This window comes from Electrophorus electricus, chromosome 26 (genome assembly GCF_013358815.1).
Source record: "Electrophorus electricus isolate fEleEle1 chromosome 26, fEleEle1.pri, whole genome shotgun sequence".
NCBI classification, from domain to species: Eukaryota; Metazoa; Chordata; class Actinopteri; order Gymnotiformes; family Gymnotidae; genus Electrophorus; species Electrophorus electricus.
The window spans coordinates 8,223,259-8,243,258 of record NC_049560.1 but is presented as its reverse complement, the minus strand read 5'-3'; the positions used below and the strand labels follow the sequence as shown (position 1 = coordinate 8,243,258).

The following is a 20,000-nucleotide window of genomic DNA, read 5'->3' as shown; positions in this document are numbered from 1 at the left end:
CATACACATCAATAACAGCCAGGGTTACTATTATCTAGTAATTATTTAGTAATTATCTATTATCTAGTACTATTATTTTTTAGTGCGATAATGATAATCAATTTAACATATCTGTCTGGTTCCCATTATTTTCCAAATTCTTGTGCTGAAGAATTCATTTTTTGTGTAGACAAGCTAGTGTCAGGTTTAAACTAACCGTAACACTATTCTCCTGTTCCCAGTGCTGTCTGACCGGTTTATATTACTCAGTGAAAAAATCTGATCTCATATCCGACCACACGGTGTCATGTAAGGACACAGGAATGTAGCAAGAGCGCAGCTCTAATCTAACCTAATCTGATATAATCTGATCAAATCTAATATCATTTCTGATGTGAAGGCAGATGTAGCCCTGGGCATCCTGGACAGGAATACTGAGTGAGCCCAAAATACTGAGGCACTGGAAATCTGTGTCACGTTTTCAGGTGACCCAATCCCTGACTGGCAGCCACCACGCCTACACCGATCAGCCTCACCTGCATATTAACCACACCCTCACTGATTACTTCACCATAGAAACCTGGTTTTCCTGGTTGTGTCTCAGCCTGGTTTGTTTTGTCATAGGAATTTTGGAATAGAGTTTTTCTCCGTTTCTCAGTTCCTTCAGCCTTGACCCTAGCCTGTTCTCACAGTCTTTTGGAGTAGAGTTTTAGTTCTGTTAATTCTCTATACACCTTGCATGTGGGTCCCTTCCCACTAGTGTTTTGTTACAATTAGACAGCATGCAATATATGTTAGCCAACCAGGGAGAAGATTGGAAATCTTAATGAATTCATCCAATCAGAATGTAAGGTTACATATATAGTTATGCAGTAGCATGCTAACATATTACACATGGTATAAAAGCTTAAGAATGCACATCTCCGTTGCCATCAGGAGAGGAGGAGAGAATGAGTACCTTGGTGACATGTGCGTCTGGGACTCGGTTTTGCAGAGTTTGCCCACTGAACTGGCCAGTTTCTCTGCGCTGATGTCCCAGCTCATGCCGGCCTCCATCATCACGCCTCCTGCACAGGCGTCCTCCTCACTCAGCTCCTGCACACACACACACACACACACACACACACACACACACACACACACACACACACACACACACGCATACGCACACATATACACACACACATGCACACACACACACACACACACACATACACACACATACACACGCGCGCACACACACACACACGCGCACACACACATACACACACACACATACACACACATACACACGCGCACACACACACATACGCGCACACACACACACACATACAGACACATACACACGCGCACACGAGCGCGCACACACACACACACACACGCACACACACACATACACACACGCGCACACACACGCGCACACACACACACACACACACACACATGCCCACACACACACATACGCACACACACACACATACGCACACACACACACATACGCACACACACACACATACACACACATACACACACACACACACACACACACACACACACACACACACACACCGTGTTGTCATGGCAACAGACATTCAACCAGACCAGAATCAGAATCAAAGCTTGGGCATGGTTTTTGTATACACATGCACACAAGAGTGATTGAGTGTGTGTGTGTGTGTGTGTCTGTGTGTGTGTGTGTCTGTGTGTGTGTGTGGGTGTGTTCCATATCCCCGGGGAAGAAGAGATAAGCTTGCACTACTAACTTGAAAAATAACTGAAAATAAATATTCTTTGTCTTCTTCCTTCCTTTTTACAAATAACTGCTTGGAATAGTACTATGCACTTGTTATTATCATTATATACAGTGTAATATGATAATGTTTCCTGTTGCACATTGCACACATAATAAGTATTGCACTACACTACTCCTTACTGTCATGTACAATTGCAGGACAATAAATTTTTTCCCTATTTCACTCTACACACGAATGGTAGCAATAATTCTACTGTAACACACACACACACACACACACACACACACACACACATACACACAGTAACACACACACACACAGTAACACACACACACACACACACAGTAACACACACACACACACTACAGCAAAGCTGAATGGATTCCTAAGCGTGTCTCTTCACAACTCACCAAGTAAGAAATAAACTGTGTAATCATAGCTACTGTGTGCCCTTTAATAAGAGAAAAGCTTAAAATGTTAATCAAATGGAATAAAAGTTGAAGTGCAACTGACAAAAAGTGAGGAAGAAGGCAAGAGAGAGAGAAGGAGGAAAGGGAAGAATTTATTGAAGACTATGAAACTGGAGCATAAAGATGAAACCTGACCCCTGCTGCAGGGTCGACCACTGAAGTCTCATCCTGGAAGCGCCCAATGACAGCTCTCTCCTTCTCCACTGTCAGCAAGTCTCCACCCTACAAGCACACGAACGGACAACGTTTAGCACACGGAGAGCAAAACTCAGGTTCCTGGAGTACACGACAGAGTGGGAGATCGTGTAATGGACAGTACACCTGTACACCTGCACGGTACAGTAATAGAGTACACCTGCACTATACAGTAATAGAGTGCACCTGCACTATACAGTAATAGAGTACACCTGTACTATACAGTAATAGAGTACACCTGTACACCTGCACGGTACAGTAATAGAGTACACCTGCACTATACAGTAATAGAGTACACCTGCACTATACAGTAATAGAGTACACCTGCACTATACAGTAATAGAGAGTACACCTGCACGGTACAGTAATAGAGTACACCTGCACTATACAGTAATAGAGTGCACCTGCACTATACAGTAATAGAGAGTACACCTGCACGATACAGTAAGAGTACACCTGCACTATACAGTAATAGAGTGCACCTGCACTATACAGTAATAGAGAGTACACCTGTACACCTGCACTATACAGTAATAGAGTGCACCTGCACTATACAGTAATAGAGTGCACCTGCACTATACAGTAATAGAGAGTACACCTGTACACCTGCACGATACAGTAATAGAGTACACCTGCACTATACAGTAATAGAGAGTACACCTGTACACCTGCACGATACAGTAATAGAGTACACCTGCACTATACAGTAATACAGTACCCCTGTACATCTGCACTATACAATAATAGAGTACACCTGTACACCTGCATGATACAGTAATATAGTACACCTGTACTATACAATAATAGAGTACACCTGTACACCTGCACGATACAGTAATAGAGTACACCTGCACTATACAGTAATAGAGAGTACACCTGTACACCTGCACGATACAGTAATAGAGTACATCTGTGCTATACAGTAATAGAGTACACCAGTACTATACATGTAACGATACCCGAGTGCCGCAGGGTGTGGAACAGGACGCACAGACTCCCTTGACTTTGTGCAACATTTAATGACATTTAAACACACAATTCAATGGTGGCACTCGCACGTAACATCAACACACTTAACGTTAATGATTAACATGGACTAGGCAAACACAAACCTAGATACAAACATACGCTAACAAACAATGACCGACCCTGCAGGCGGCGGGCCATACCACGTGACTATTACAGTAATAGAGTACACCTGTACTATACAGTAATGGAGTACACCTGTGCTATACAGTAACAGAGTGCACCTGTGCTATACAGTAATAGAGTGCATCTGTGCTATACAGTAATAGAGAGTGCACCTGTGCAATTCAGCAATAAGGTTACACCAGTATACCTGTACTATACAGTAATGGACAGTAAACCTGTACTATACAGTAATAGAGTGCACCTGCACTATACAGTAATAGAGAGTACACCTGTACACCTGCACGATACAGTAATATAGTGCACCTGTGCTATACAGTAATAGAGAGTGCACCTGTGCAATTCAGCAATAAGGTTATACCAGTATACCTGTACTATACAGTAATGGACAGTAAACATGTACTATACAGTAATAGAGAGTGCATCTGTACTATACAGTAACAGAGCACACCTGTAAAACTGTACAGTACAGTACCAGAGAGTACACTTGTACTATACAGTAATAGAGACTATACCTGTACACTTGTACTATACAGTAATAGAGAGTACACCTGTACTGTACAGTAATGGCTTACTGCAGAGGGTTGTTCCCGGGCCTGACTCTTCTGACTGTGCAAACTGCCAATCTCAGTCTGAGAACTGGAATGAGACATGCCTTCAAAGAATGGCCTGGAGAAAATCACACACACACACACACACACGCACACATACACGCACACATACACACACACATACACGCACACATACACACACACATACACACACACATACACACACACATACACACACACATACACACACACATACACACACACATACACACACACATACACACACACATACACACACACACACACACACACACACACACACATACATACACACACACACACACACACACACACATTTTTTTTAATGTATAGAAAAAATATTGCCCTGTTGCTATGAGTACAGTAGGTCTATGTCAGGATTATGGATCCCTGCGGCCTCTTACTTGAGTTTGGGTTTGGGAGTGCTGAGGACACTCTCACTGTCTTCCATCTCAGGTCCACTGTCACTTGGGTTATACACTTCCAGACTGTCGTACAGCAAATCCAGATCCTCCTCCACTTCTTGCGTCTGATCCACCGGATCCGAGTCGAGAACCTGAACCGCAACCACAAACACACCATCTTATACCTCTCTTACCTCTAATATAGCTTCATTGAGGTGTTATCCGAAAGGCCCGGTGAAAGGGCACAGCACTGGGGTGATAAATAAAGCAACATCTGTAATATTTTCTGAAAAAATAAAAAGGTTTCTTCAGATTCTACTCTGAATTGGCAAACAGAAGCATTCCAGAATGATCAATCATTCAACACAGCCAATCGCTGTCAAATGTTGTGTTTGCTACAGCATTAAGATAGGGGGCGTGCACTACCTAATGTGGGCGGGGTTTGGTGGAGATACTGCCCCGCCTCCAGCCTCTACTGCGAATGTTGTGAGTCCAATTGTCATCTACTGCACAAGTGCACCTAAGAGGGCAGCTCCTATGTCGGCCATCTTGGTGACCTCAAAATTCACAATTGGAGTTGATGTGACGTACCGGTCCATTGTACAGAGTCAATGGCATCACCTCAGTCCCTGCTCTCACAGAGAAGACCATGGGAATATCTAAAATGATGTATTCAGAATTTAAAATTCCCTCCCTAAAGCAGCGGGCCTTGTCTCGGGAATTCGAGAGACTTAAGCAGCAGGAGGAAGAGGAAAAGAGAAGGAGAGAGGGAGGGATGGAGAGAGATGATGAAAGAGTGAGAAAGAAAGATGGAGAAAAGGAGCGGGAAGGATTTACTTGTAGTAGTCCTAACGGTGAGGACACCACACACTCACGTTTTTCGGTACTTCTCTGTCACAAAAACATTCATGTGGGCATGCAAACAAACACATTTGTGCATGTGAATGCATGCACACAGAAGTGCCGTCATCACAAAAACTATAGTGCACTGAGTGGTACCAGCATGCAGGCTATACACACACCCCTCATACACACACCCTTCAAACACACACACCCCGCATACACACACATCTTACATACACACCGCTCCTACACACACACACACACACACACCCCTCATATACACACATCATACACAAATATACACACACACATACACACACCACTCATACAAAAAACACACCTCATACACTTACATACACACCCCTCATACACACACACACACACATATATACACATAAAACACCCCTCATCACACACACACACACACAATCATACACACATATATACACATAAAACACCCCTCATCACACACCCTGCAAATACACACATCTTACTCATACACACATACATCATACACACACATATACACCCCTTGTACACTTACACATCATACACACATATATACACATAAAACACCCCTCTTACACACACAAGCTGCATATACACACAACTTACACAGACACCCTTCAAATATACACACATTATACACACATATACACACACCTCATACACACAAAACTCACCTCATACACACAACCCTCATACACATAAAACACACCTCATATACCTCATTTACATACACACACACCCCCCATACACATAAAACACACCTTGTATTAATAAATGTATCATTTATTCTCGCCGAGTCTTCATATCATTCAGATTGTGGTTTTGTTGTTTAAATCCTTCAGGGATTAAATCATTAATGTTGCTTTATTTAGGTAAAAATTAAAGTTTGTTAGTCTGATTTGGAATTGAATCCATGAGACTGATAGAATGAGACATTTAATGAAACTGATTAATAATTGATGCCTAGTAAATCTATGTATTATAAAGCATTAGTAGGTGAAACCCATACAGAAGGTGTTCCAACTCTGAGACCCAGACAAGCATCTCAGAGATGAGAAGAAATCACAGCTCCGTGGGGAAACACTAAAGCCCCAGGGGACCTGAATCACAGCTCGGTGGGGTAACGCTGAAGCCCCAAAGGACCTGAATCACAGCTTGGTCGGGAAACACTAAAGCCCCAGGGGACCTGAATCACAGCTCAGTGGGGTAACGCTGAAGCCCCAGGGGACCTGAATCACAGCTTGGTTGGGAAACACTAAAGCCCCAGGGGACCTGAATCACAGCTCGGTGGGGTAACGCTGAAGCCCCAGGGGACCTGAATCACAGCTTGGTGGGGTAACGCTGAAGCCCCAGGGGTCCTGAATTTGTGTTTTCTTTTGTAATTAGGTTAATCATACACTTCTGGGCAAAGTCTCTCTCTCTCTCTCTCTCTATATATATATATATATATATATATATATATAGATACATACACACACACACACACACATATATAAAGTATTAGGCAATATTAGGATACAGTTAAACATGTCAATATATCACACTACACCAACAAGTTGAGCTTCCAGAATGAATTTTATTATTGTTATCGGTGCGGTGTTGTCATGGCACCAAAAACCATAGTCTTTATTAAGGATGCGAGTAAGAATGCTTTTTACGCGTGTGAGTGAGAATGATGTTTAATAGAGTGAGTGAGTCTGGTGTTTATTAATGGTGAGAATGGTGTTTATTAAAGGTGTGAGTTAGTGTGGTGTTTATTAAGGGTGTGAGTGAGTGTGGTGTTCATTAAGGGTGTGAGTGTGGTGTTTATTATGCGTGTACATGTGGTGTTTATTAAGGATGTCAGTGTGAGTGGTGTTTAAGGGTGTGAGTTAGTATGCTGTTAATTAAGGGTGTCAGAGAGTTTTATGTTTATTAAGGGTGTGAGTGCGTGTGGTGTTTATTAAGGGTATCAGTGTGAGTAGTGTTTATTAAGGGCGTGAGTGAGTGTGGTGTTTATTAAGGATCCAGAGTCATATAGCTTGCAAGCGGCAGCGACAGGAGACCACATGCTGCAAATTAATCAGCAGTCGTTAAGTGTGATCGCCTACAGGTGCTCACACCCTTAGATAAGGGCTTTGGGAAGTCTGCGCTTTGGTAAGTGTTGGTGTTTGCAACACTAGTTTTATTGCTGGTAAATGGTGCCCATGAGAGTGACTTTCTCTTTCTGCCTTTTCTGTGGGGGATTGTTGTCTGAAAGGTTTCTCCTCTACTATCTTCCTTTGTCTCTATTCCAGTTTTGGTCTCAGAGGAAGGGTGTGTCTGATCCACCGTGACCAGCCTTGATTCCCTACCATCCTGTAGGTCCCTGGCCCGACTCGACTGTGTCTGGTGAGCCGAGGGACCTTTAACCCCCCACCTGTTTTTTGAGGAGAAACAGCTGTGCCTGTAAACTTGTTCTGCCTGGTTAGGCTGACTTTCTCCATGGTCTATGTTTACTGTATCTCTTAAGCAGAAAGCCACAAGTGGTTCTACAGGGAAGTGGCTTAAGCCTATGTACTGGTCTCCCACATCCCTGGTTCAAACCGTGGACCAACGTTCTTTTATTTTATTTTCCTATTCTCCCTCATAGTCCTCTGTCTGCATTTGGGTGTAACCCTGGTGGCTTTCCACTACACACCTTACAAATGTAGCAACAAGCTTATGGGGAGCACTCACCCCTTTTTGCCTCATTCCCTCTGACACTCCATTACACAGCTGGTTGTCAGAGAAACAATATCAGAATATATGAGTAGAGCTCAAACCCAATCAAACAAGATACTAGTTAAAGGCAGTGTGCAGGCACCAGCTGTACTTTCCTGAAAAGGGCTAAAATAAAGCAGACAGAAAAGAACCAAAACATAAACCAAAACTGGAGTAAACATAGGGTAGACCAACCGGCATCACAAAGCCATGCACAAGGAACTGAGAACAAGGATGAGACAAATACACAGACAAATGAACAGAAACAAGAAACACTTGATTACAATTAAGAGAAAGGAAACAAGCACAGAACCGCTGATCAGCACACTGTGGACAGTGATACCAACGAGGGCGATCAATGTCCATCCACCAAGGACAGGACAGCATGGCGTGTACATTGACAGGTAAGTCCGAGAAACACTTCAAATAGATCCACATAATTAGAAGCTGGAAGAACAGACCACAAGCCTGGGTGGAGACAGAAACAAAGCCACATGGCACTGGTGTCATGGTAACCACAATGCCAGAGCATGCTCAACCAATGAGCATCCAGTCCAATATGTATACATGAGCATGAGCCACCCCTGAGCAGTGCTGCAGGGCAGCAATCTGCTAGCAGGCTGGTCCCGTTGCACCAGCCACATGGCCCCTGTGACACCCATGTGACTCGGTCATCATCTAAACACAGTACTGGAGGATGCCAGCACAGGATAGGCTGGTGAAAAAAACCCAAACTAAACAACAAAAAACTAACAACAGACCGCTAACCAATGTCCTAGGTGTGTGAGGCTACAATACAGAAACACAACACACTCCGTGCTAATATAAACGCTTATTACTGCAATCTGTCTTCTGTTTTCCTCACACAATCCTCTTATTAGCTCATATTCTAATAATGTGCGGAGAATCCATATCTTTGATAGGATCTTTAAAACACAATCCTCTTATTAGCTCATATTCTAATAATGTGCGGAGAATCCATATCTTTGATAGGATCTTTAAAACACAATCCTCTTATTAGATCATATTCTAATGTGTAGAGAATCCATATCTTTGATATGATACTTAAAACTGAGGGTGGTTTTATTTGCTATTCACAGTAATAATATCTTTACAAAAGGCCCAGAGCATGCCTGCTTCTGCAAATTCCTGCATTCTGTCATATCACCTGATTCCTTATCTCACTACAACACCCAGCAGGCAGTTCATCACCCAACCCAGCACTCAGATTGTCATCACCAGAATATCGACCTCGCCTGTGTACTTGGTTATTTAAGCCTGTCTCAGACATTAGGATACTGTGAAGTATTTTGGATTACCTTTCTGTGTACTGAACCCTGACTTTGTATATCTCGTTTCTGATTTCTGCCCGCCCCTGTTGGATTCTTTTGCCTGGATTTTGGATAGTCCTTCTGGTTTTTTGATTTGGACTGTTTTCTCCACATTCAAGCTACTCCATTCCTTGAGTTTTGTGATCTGTTCCATTACGTGGTCTGGCAATAAAACCATATCATTTATCTGCAAGCGTCTGAATTTTGACAAGCCCGTTACACATTCTGATCACTCACCTCATCTGATACTTTGAACCTCTTCAAGAGGGCAACAAACTTCTGCTTGAAATTAGGTTGCTGGAGAAGAAAAAAAAAACACTTCAGTATATATTAACAGAAAACACTTCTTCAGTATAGTTACAACTGAAAATATTTCAGTATTGTTACAACTGAAAACACTTCAGCATAGTTACAACTGAAATAGCTTTCACAGTTCACAAGAGCTGCAATGATCAAAAAATAATTAGGATAACTGTAAATAATTAAACTACAGTGCTATTTATTCAGCACTGTGCAATTTGATCAAGAATGCAATACTGTGATGATATTACAAAATACTGCAATGGCAATATGTCTTGCAATGTATTAACATGTATTAACCCTTGATGTGACATGATTACAGACTGGTCTGCATCATTTATGGTAATGGATGATGTGAGTCATCAAAACACAGAACACTGTCTGGTCAGCATACTCACAGTGAAAAATCAAACTGATGGTTTATTAAAGGGCTTTAACGAAGCCAATTTAACGAAGCATCTGGTGACACAAGGGATACACTTCAAACCAGTGGGATGCACTGAGTTCAGCAGATTGTGTGACACCATGACGATGGAGAGTCTAATTATGTACCGATGGACTGTTTTTTTTTAGCAGTTTTCATGTCTGTTTCAGATATTTTAAAAATAAATTCTGAAATATAGTTTTGCATATTGTAATGTTTGGGTTGATCTGAACAAGTTTTCATACGTTTTCATAAGGTTTCACATTTTTACATTTTCTTGTTTTCATATGTATGGCCCAAAAGAAATGATCTTACACCAGATTTAAGAGAATAGTAAACTTAAAACAGACTAATAGATTATCCACTTTGGGGTAATCCTTTTTACAAACAGCTAAGCAGGTCAACTAAACATTAAACATGAACAATTTTAATATAGTCTAAGGTTTCTGGTTCAAGCTCCACAACTGCCAGGTTTCTACTGTTGGGCCCCTGAGCAAGGCCCATAATCTTTAATTGCTCAACTTGTATTCAGTCATAATTGTGAGGCACTTTGGATAAAAGTGTCAGCTAAAAGCCATAAATATAATATAAATAATTTAGTTTCTTTTGGTTTTGCCCCTAGTTAGTTCTATTACTTACCAGTTATTGTAATCACCTGTATTTTGTTAGCACTCATTAGACTGCATTTAAACCCCGTGTTTGCGTTCTGTCTTTGCGAAGTCTCGTCGGCTCGTTTGGTACATTTCTGAGCTGTTGCATATCTTTGTCTGGTATTCTGGTTTGTTTGATCTCTGTCTGTTTTTGGATCTCCCTGTGTGCTCATTCCCTCTCTCTTTTGGTTGCTTAGTGGACTGATTTCTGGATTACGACCTTGGCTTGTGTACTTTGGATTCTGATTGTGGACTTAGTGTGTTCTCTAATAAAGCTGCAGTCGTCTTACTGCGAGTGACTTCTTCTCTGTACGTGCTCAGAACATCACATTTAGAAACCATTAAGGTTTCTAAGATCCAAGAAAGGGTCTCAAACATGAAGAGCTGGACAGCTCCAGGCCATGACATGGGCCATGCCTACTGGCTACAGAAGCTGATTGCTCTCCATGAGCACCTGGCAGCACACATTAACCAGCTGCTAACGGATGGAACCCACCCTGAATGGTTAACTGAAGTCTGAATACTCTTGATCCTGAAGGACCCCCAGAAAGTGGCAGTGCCATCCAACTACCGGCCAATAACCTGGCTCTGCACAACATGGAAGATCCTGTCAGACATCACTGCGGTTAAGTTGAGTAGTCACATGACTCAGCCACATGAGCGCGGCCCTTTAAGGCTTTGGCAAGAACACCAGAGGAGCCAAGCACCAGCTTGGTGGTTAAAACAGTCACTTGAGACTAAGACCAGACAGACCAACCTGTGCACTGCCTGAACTGACTATAAGAAACCATATAATTCAGTGTCTCACACATGGATCCTGGAATGCTTGAGGCTGTATAACATCAACAGGACTATAAGAGCCTTTATCAAGAACTCAATGGGGCTGTGAAAGATGACCTTAGAGGCCAACTTCAGCCCAATAACACGAGTCACCATCAAGTGTGGGATTTACCAAGGTCATGCCCTGTCCCCACTGCTGTTCTGCACAGGCCTGAACCTCCTCAGTGAAATCATCACCAAGAGTGGCTTCAGATACCGGATACAGAATGGAGCAACCGTCAGCCACCTACTCTAAATGGATGACCAAGCTGTATGTCAGGAGTGATTGCCATAACCAAGAGGCTGGCATAGTGTATAGAAACATCTGTGCTGGAAGTTCCAAAGTCTCAGTGGGATTCATCTCCTAAGATCATGTGGGACTTGCAGAGACAAACAGACAAAATGGTAATGGCTAACCAACCGGACACAGTGGTGATGGACAAACAGCAGAAGAGGGCCATAGTGATAGATCTGGCAATCTCGAGCGATAACAATATGTTTGGCTATTAGTTCCCGATTTATGGTAAGACCTGATAAAGAACAGAACTCCTGTACATCTTACCGTTTACCTGCAATTACGTTGCTGCTCTATTCTGAATGTAATGTTGCACACAGTGATGTGTTTCTGCACATCATCGCATACTAAACTCTCTGCAACATGATGCGAATATGTAAATGTTTTGAGAGGTGTTCTGCATCGCTCTATTCTGTTATTACACACCCTTGTCATTGAGGTGGTCCGGATCATTTTCCTCCGTGATTTCTTTGGCTTTCGTTGCACATCATCGTCCTCATCATACAGGTCCTGTAACAAGGTTTTGTGCTAGTCAGCAACTTTACATTTCAAGGCATAAAATGAAGAAGTGATGTAACTAAACCTGTAAGCTTTATTTTTTATATTTGTGATTTTTGAATAGACATCCAATCCTGTAGCTAAAGTTGCTACAAGCCCAGAAGGCCAAAGGTGGACAAAGTAGTTCTCACCCTGATCCTAACCCTAACCCTGACCCTAACCCTAAACCTGACCCTAACCCTGACCCTGAACAGAAGGCTATGAGTTTGGAGAAGCAGGTCTGACTCTAACCCTAACCCTAACTCTAACCTTAACCCTGACCAGAAGCAGATCTGACCTGGCCCTGAGCTGCATCATCACTGGCCTCCTGCTCTGATGAGTAGCTGTCATCATCATCCTCAGAATAATTATCCATATCTGGAGATCGATCTGGAAAGGAGAGAAGTAAAACACAAACAGAGATGGATTATATTACTTGCAGTAATACTGTTGTTAACATTTTACAGCTGTCCTGAACAAAGTGTGGGAAAGCTTTGTCCTGGCCTGTGCGCTGACCACCACTGAGTGAACGTTGGGAAGGCGAGCTCTCAGAGAGACGTCTGTGGTGCCATAATGTACTCCTACAGTAAATGCTCCACTGGGCTCACTTGTTTACTTAATGAAGAGCTTACTACAAAGCCATTTTAGCTCAGTACTAATGGACACCAAGGCGCAACTGTACCAAGCTGCAAGTTTCCTGTCTGTGGTTTCAGTGTTATTTGAGTATCTTTTGTACCCATCTACCAAACTTTCTGCTATGAAAGTACTGGATATCCACAAAAGGAGACATAAAACTAAGTTTCAGGTGGAATAGTATCACTTTCGAGGTATTATTTCTTTGCTGTTCTTTCTGTGTAGTTGTTTCAATGCCAGAGCTCACCCGAAGCCTTGGCCTTTACCCCTGGGTGACTACTGCTGTCTTCAGAGTCGATGGGCTGACTGGATAAAGAGTAGACACTCAGCTCTGCTGCACGAACTGGGGCTTCCTTCACGTTGCTATGGAGACCTAGAATCTGCCCTCCGTCTGTTGGGTGCTGCATCACCTAGTGAGACAGAAATGTAATATAAATGTCAAGTGCACACACACACACACATAAAGAGAGACAGAGCGAGAGAGAGAGAGCGCACCAAGAAGCCATCTTGGAACTGTCTTGCTTTAGAGAATTACATTTTCATTCCCTTTCACTGTTGCCAAACTCTTCACAAATCTTTCTTGCCTTGCGTTCTTTAATCTCATGTCAGTACTGCATTCTGTTTGCCATCAGCTATGGAGGAGCAGATCACATTGCGCTGCCATTCTGATCCTCCTGTCCCAAGCATAAGCAGCCCTTTGATCTCCTAGTCAGCTGTCTGTGGAACATGACATCCCACTCTGTCTGGGGAACATGACATCCCACTCTGTCTGGGGAACATGACATCCCACTCTGTCTGGGGAACATGACATCCCACTCTGTCTGGGGAACATGACATCCCACTCTGTCTGGGGAACATGACATCCCACTCTGTCTGGGGAACATGACATCCCACTCTGTCTGGGGAACATGACATCCCACTCTGTCTGGGGAACATGACATCCCACTCTGTCTGGGGAACATGACATCCCACTCTGTCTGGGGAACATGACATCCCACTCTGTCTGGGGAACATGACATCCCACTCTGTCTGGGGAACATGACATCCCACTCTGTCTGAGGAACATGACATCCCACTCTGTCTGGGGAACATGACATCCCACTCTGTCTGGGGAACATGACATCCCACTCTGTCTGGGGAACATGACATCCCACTCTGTCTGGGGAACATGACATCCCTCGCTGTCTGGGGAACATGACATCCCTCTCTGTCTGGGGAACATGACATCCCTCTCTGTCTGGGGAACATGACATCCCACTCTGTCTGGGGAACATGACATCCCACTCTGTCTGGGGAACATGACATCCCACTCTGTCTGGGGAACATGACATCCCACTCTGTCTGGGGAACATGACATCCCACTCTGTCTGGGGAACATGACATTCTACTCTGTCTGAGGAACATGACCTACCACTCTGTCTGAGGAACATGACATTCCACTCTGTCTGAGGAACACGACATGCACTCTGTCATTCCGATTGGAACGCTGGCAGAGCTCAGAGCTTGTGGGGGGCGCAGCTCGTGTGACTAATCGCAGGTATTTGAAGAAACCTTAGGAGTCTTCAAAGATGGTGCCAGTTTGCCCATGTAATAGCATGCGCACAATTGACGTTGTGAGAAGAAATCAATACGAGGAGGCAAGAACACTTCCATACGTGATTAACCACAGCAGAAAAGTGCAGGAGTAATTCAAAAACATAAGAACATAAAAAAGAACATTCCTGTGGCTTTGTTTACATTTCCTTTCACAACTCTCAGAAAATACTCTTAATAGTTCAGTCTCTTAATAGCTGTTTGCTAAAGGCACTGCACTTATAGTCTAAATGATTTCTGATATTATGTGGTATGTTTTTTTTTAAGACACGGGTGCTACTGGGACAAACAATCAATGTAATAGGATACAGGGAAGCTTGTGTGTGTGTGTCTTCCTTCAACTGCGTTGTGTACAACAAGCTGTACATCTACAGCTCTGCTCAATTTCAGATTACCCTGAACATTTGCTGTGGAATGCCAGAGACTTGTCAAGACAACTTGTAAGGTGATTACGGCAATACTGCTGTGAACAGATGAACAGTGAATGCCTGTTCTTTCCTGCACAGACTGCACTGGCGCCTTTTATTCAATAACACTGTTGACAGACCATCAAACATTTGTATCATGTGTGAGATGATGAATATGAATGGAGGACATTTGTTATAGAAAGACAGATGATTTAGTATTGATTATAAGCCATGTAAAAACGTCTTTTTTATTTACTTAATCTTAAAGCTGTTATACGCTGCGATGTGATGCAAAAAAAGCAAAGAGAAGATGCAAATGCGGATATCGGAAATAAAGCAGCACGGAGATTCGACGTCTCATGCCAGAGCTGAAACTTTATAAGCAGCGCTTTCAGTTGTCGGTAACCCAGTCTGATTCACTGCAGCAGATGTTAACCCCACGTTTAGCTAAGCAGGGGACACACAACAGGGAGCCTGCGGACCCAGAGCAGCGACCAGCCACGGGTTTGACAGCGGACAGCGTCATCAATGTTGCTATGTTTACTCCATTACATTTACTTAAGGACCTTTCTGAACAAACTGTGCTTTTAAGAGTTGTTTTAAAAGCGGGTACTCAATACTCTTACTCAAGGTCAAAAATGTACTTTTACTTATGTAGCAAACTGCTTCAATGGGATTTTGGTCAGTGGACTGGGGTGACCACTGCAAAAGCTCAATCGGTGTGGTCAGTGAACCATTATGATGTGGATTTATAGTTTTGCTTTGGACCATTGTCCTTCCCGGAAGTCCAGTCACAGCCGAGCCTACTCTGACAGACGCTGATTTTGATTGAAATCCTCTGGTATTGCAGGGAGTCTATAATGTCATGTATCTTAACTAGATTCTCTTTAAATTGTCTCTGCCCATAGAACCCAAAGTTTCAATCATGTTTGATAAACAACAGGGGATTACTTCTGCTATTACTCCTACCAAGCCTTTCAAATAGTGGAGGAGACATATAGTGTTGTCCTGAGAGAAATGTGAACATATGTAATGAACTGCTGCAACTGTAAAAATGCAATCCAGTCTTTTTTATTAGAATTTCCTGAAGTATTCCTCAGGAAAACAAAATTATTTCAATAATTTAGCCATTTTAGAAAATATCAAGAAGGTTCTGCCGCACAGTGTATTATTTTAAGTCTGTTACAGTGTATTATTTTAGGTTTTTTAATCAATTAAGATGCACAGAATGAAAGAATTCAGGTTTTAAGTCTAAGGATCATTTGAATATTGGGAATACTTACAAAAACAGACAAAACAGAATAAGGAGAGAGTGTGTGGTTTCATTCCCACCTCTGCCATGTTGATGACTCCCACAGCCAGGGTCTTGTAGCCCAGAATAGTTCGGTTCTTATAGCGTTTCCTCCTCTGAAGCATAATCTGCAAGCGGTTAGCATCTCGCTTCAGGAAGTGTGGATACTGGAGAGAAATATTAGGAAAACACATCAGAAAGAAGAGTGATTTCACAGCACAGAACAGTACTTTTACAACTGTTGCAGAACATTACAGTACACTTTTCGGAACAACTGTAGCATATCTGGTCCCACAAGAATTCTCTTTCACACACTCACACATATACACACACACACACACACACACACACACACACACACACACACACACACACACGTTTCCATGTATGTTCCTATTCTACCACCTCCATCAGCTTTGATATTTGAACAAATGCACAATATTGTGATTAACAATCCAAATCTTACACAACGATCAGTTCTAGGAATTGCGCATTAAACGGCACTCTGTCTGTTAAACTGCGCTGTGTCTGTTAAACTGCACTGTGTCTGCTTTACATGCACTGTGTCTGTTAAACTCTGCTGCGTCTGCATTACCTGCACCGTATCTGTTAAATTGGGAAGCGTCTGTGTTACCTGCAGGGAGAACGTGAGCTCCAGGTCGGTCTCCATCAGGCCGCTGGGAGGGAGAATGTACTCGTTGGATCTCAGGATGCGCTTAGAGCCCTGACGACACAAGACATTCTTCTCAATCAAAAATCAGTTGATGCTTGTCACTCGTCATTTCATCATGTGATAGAAATTTCACTCAAAACAGGAAAGCAAAAGAAATCAACTAATAGTAACTGTCAGTGGGCAGCACTGTGCCTTCCTTGCTGAACAGGGGCAGTGGTTGCTCATTGGTTAAGGCACTTGTCTTGTAATGAGTAGGTTGCTACTGTTGGGTCCCTGAGCAAGGCCCTTAACCCTCAATTTGTACACAGTTATAATTGTAAGCCTTTTTGGATAAAAGCGTCAGCTAAATGCCGTAAACAGGGCAAAATATCTTAGATTCTTAAGAGTTCAGACTGATTGCAATAATAACATATGTCTTGTTCTCACACACAGACCTTTTTCCCACAGCTGCTGCACACCATCAGGTTTCCCTGCCTGTACACAAAATAGATAGATGAATGTGTCCTGAGTTATATGCCAGCATGTGGGTATTTGCACCCCGTTCAGGGGGCTCTTGGTGTCTCCAGCAGCAGAAACCCCAGTTACTTCAGCATCTGTCTCATTGCTGCGTAACACAGCGTACAGAGAGAAAACAGGCCCAGTGCCCAAATTGCCTGCATAAGGGTTATCTCTACCACCAGTACCTACGTACGTACGTACACACACACACACACACACACACACACACACACACACACACACACACACACACACACACACACACACACACACACACACACACACACACACACACACACACACACACACACACACACACACAGCTGAATCAGGCAACGCAAGAGTGTTCCTTTCTGCTTCCAGTGGAAGACTCAAAATCAGGCAGTGTTTCTGTTTGACTTCCACAGAGATGGCCCATGTTTAACCCAACATGGGTCTTATGTTGGATTATTTTCAGACCAAAAAAGATAATCCGCCTCGTTCCCAGAATGGAGACATTTACATCAACATCCAGATCAGTGACCCGAGTCAGTCACGGTGTCACACTCTAAATGCATGTTCATCATCAGAGTCATTCAAAGGGAATGTAGTGGCCATTTTGCATGACGTTAAATGTGAGCTAGCACTTTCACAGATAGCACTTTTGGCTGGTAGCAAGCAAACGATGTTTCCTATCTCTCAGTTACTTGGAAGTCTTCCAGAAACACTGAAGCTCTTCAGAATCTCTTGTTCTACATTCGGATTTTTCATGCAGAGGGACAAAATAACACAGAGAGAAAAACTAAAAGTGTGAGAATAAGTGGAAAAAAGAGGATGAGCACAGTCACTGTGATGTGAGTGATTCTGCCAAAACAGAATCATGCGAGACATTTTGAGGAAGTAAACCATATTTAAATAACAATAGTTACTAGAAAGGTTCCACATGCATGTACTACTTGACGTTTACTGAGCCCTGTTTGAAAGACTACATACCTGTGCATGCTGTTGTACATTTCTGTGGTGCTGAGGACATGTCTATGCGTCCTCCCGAAGGGTTACCTGCCAGCTGAGTTGAGTTCCTAGTTCTGACATACCAGATCAGGGGCAGGTGTTGCTAGGCAGTTACGTTTGCCTGTTCAAGCCCCACCATTGCCAAGTTAACACTGCAAGGCCCTTAACCCTCAGTTGCTTGAGTTGTTCTTGGTCACAACCATAAGTTGCTTTGAAGTTAAGACTTTTGTTAAGATTTCTTTTTTGGTAAGATTTCTTTAATCTGAAGAATAGCTCTAGATTGTGTCCCTTTCTTTCACACAAAGTAACTGAGATCCTTATCCATGCATTTTTTTACTGCTAGACTGGATTATTGAAACAATGTCCTCTACTCCCTTCCTCTGGATTTACAAAGTTGCAGCATGTTCAGAACTCAGCCACCAGAACCAGACCATGGGAACATATAATCCCCACACTCCCAACCTGTCACTGGCATCAGACCATGGAAACGTATAATCCCCACACTCCAACCTGTCACTGGTACCAGACCATGGGCACATAATTCTCACACTCCCAACCTGTCACTGGCACCAGACCATGGGAACATATAATCCCCACACTCCCAACATCACACTGGCATCAGACCATGGAAACGTATAATCCCCACACTCCCAACCTGTCACTGGCACCAGACCATGGGAACATATAATCCTCACACTCCAACCTGTCACTGGTACCAGACCATGGGAACATATAATCCTCACACTCCCAACATCACACTGGTACCAGACGATGGAAACGTATAATCCCCACACTCCCAACCTGTCACTGGTACCAGACCATGGGCACATAATTCTCACACTCCCAACCTGTCACTGGCACCAGACCATGGGAACATATAATCCTCACACTCCAACATCACACTGGTACCAGACCATGGGAGAGTATTATCCCCACAGTCCAGCCTCTCGCTGGTACCAGACCATGGAAACGTATAATCCTCACAAACTCAAACACCTACACTGGATACCTGTTCAGTTCTGTATACAATATAAATCTTCTGGCCTTTAAGGTCTTACATGGTCAGGCACCTTCTTACCTTTCTAATCTCCTTCAATCATATTCACCTTCACGTACACTCTGATGCTTAAAAATAAAATATTATTATTATTTTTATTATTAACAAACAGACATGTGTTTTCATCAGTGGGCTGAAGCAAATAAACTATCTACATTTGGAAGCCCGATGAACAAAGGAAGGTTCCAGCAGGCCAAGAGGAAATATGTTAACCATCTTAATTTAATCACAGACACTAACACTCAATGGGTGTAACTACATTTTACAGTCCTAGTGGAAGTTATGACTAATATAATTAAAAAGTATAATATTCTGTCACCAAACAGCCAGTGTGACATGTTGCTACAAATTGCAAGTGAATACTATACTAATTTATTAGATATGGAAT

At 42.9% G+C, this 20,000-nt stretch overlaps 1 protein-coding gene across 2 annotated transcripts in view; it reads right to left on the bottom strand.

Moving 5' to 3' along the window:
- si:ch211-126j24.1 (phosphofurin acidic cluster sorting protein 2) overlaps positions 1 to 20,000 on the bottom strand; it is a 55,104-nt gene that overhangs the window by 13,011 nt on the left and 22,093 nt on the right. For both annotated transcript variants that reach the window (XM_035523308.1, XM_035523309.1), the window contains exons 3-12: positions 17,029 to 17,118; positions 16,436 to 16,561; positions 13,351 to 13,513; positions 12,769 to 12,860; positions 12,360 to 12,443; positions 9,683 to 9,742; positions 4,542 to 4,693; positions 4,123 to 4,216; positions 2,339 to 2,425; positions 938 to 1,074 (exon numbers count right to left, since the gene is read on the bottom strand). In XM_035523308.1, the coding sequence (XP_035379201.1) occupies positions 938 to 1,074; positions 2,339 to 2,425; positions 4,123 to 4,216; positions 4,542 to 4,693; positions 9,683 to 9,742; positions 12,360 to 12,443; positions 12,769 to 12,860; positions 13,351 to 13,513; positions 16,436 to 16,561; positions 17,029 to 17,118 (1,085 nt within the window). The remainder of the gene's footprint in view (positions 1 to 937; positions 1,075 to 2,338; positions 2,426 to 4,122; positions 4,217 to 4,541; positions 4,694 to 9,682; positions 9,743 to 12,359; positions 12,444 to 12,768; positions 12,861 to 13,350; positions 13,514 to 16,435; positions 16,562 to 17,028; positions 17,119 to 20,000) is intronic.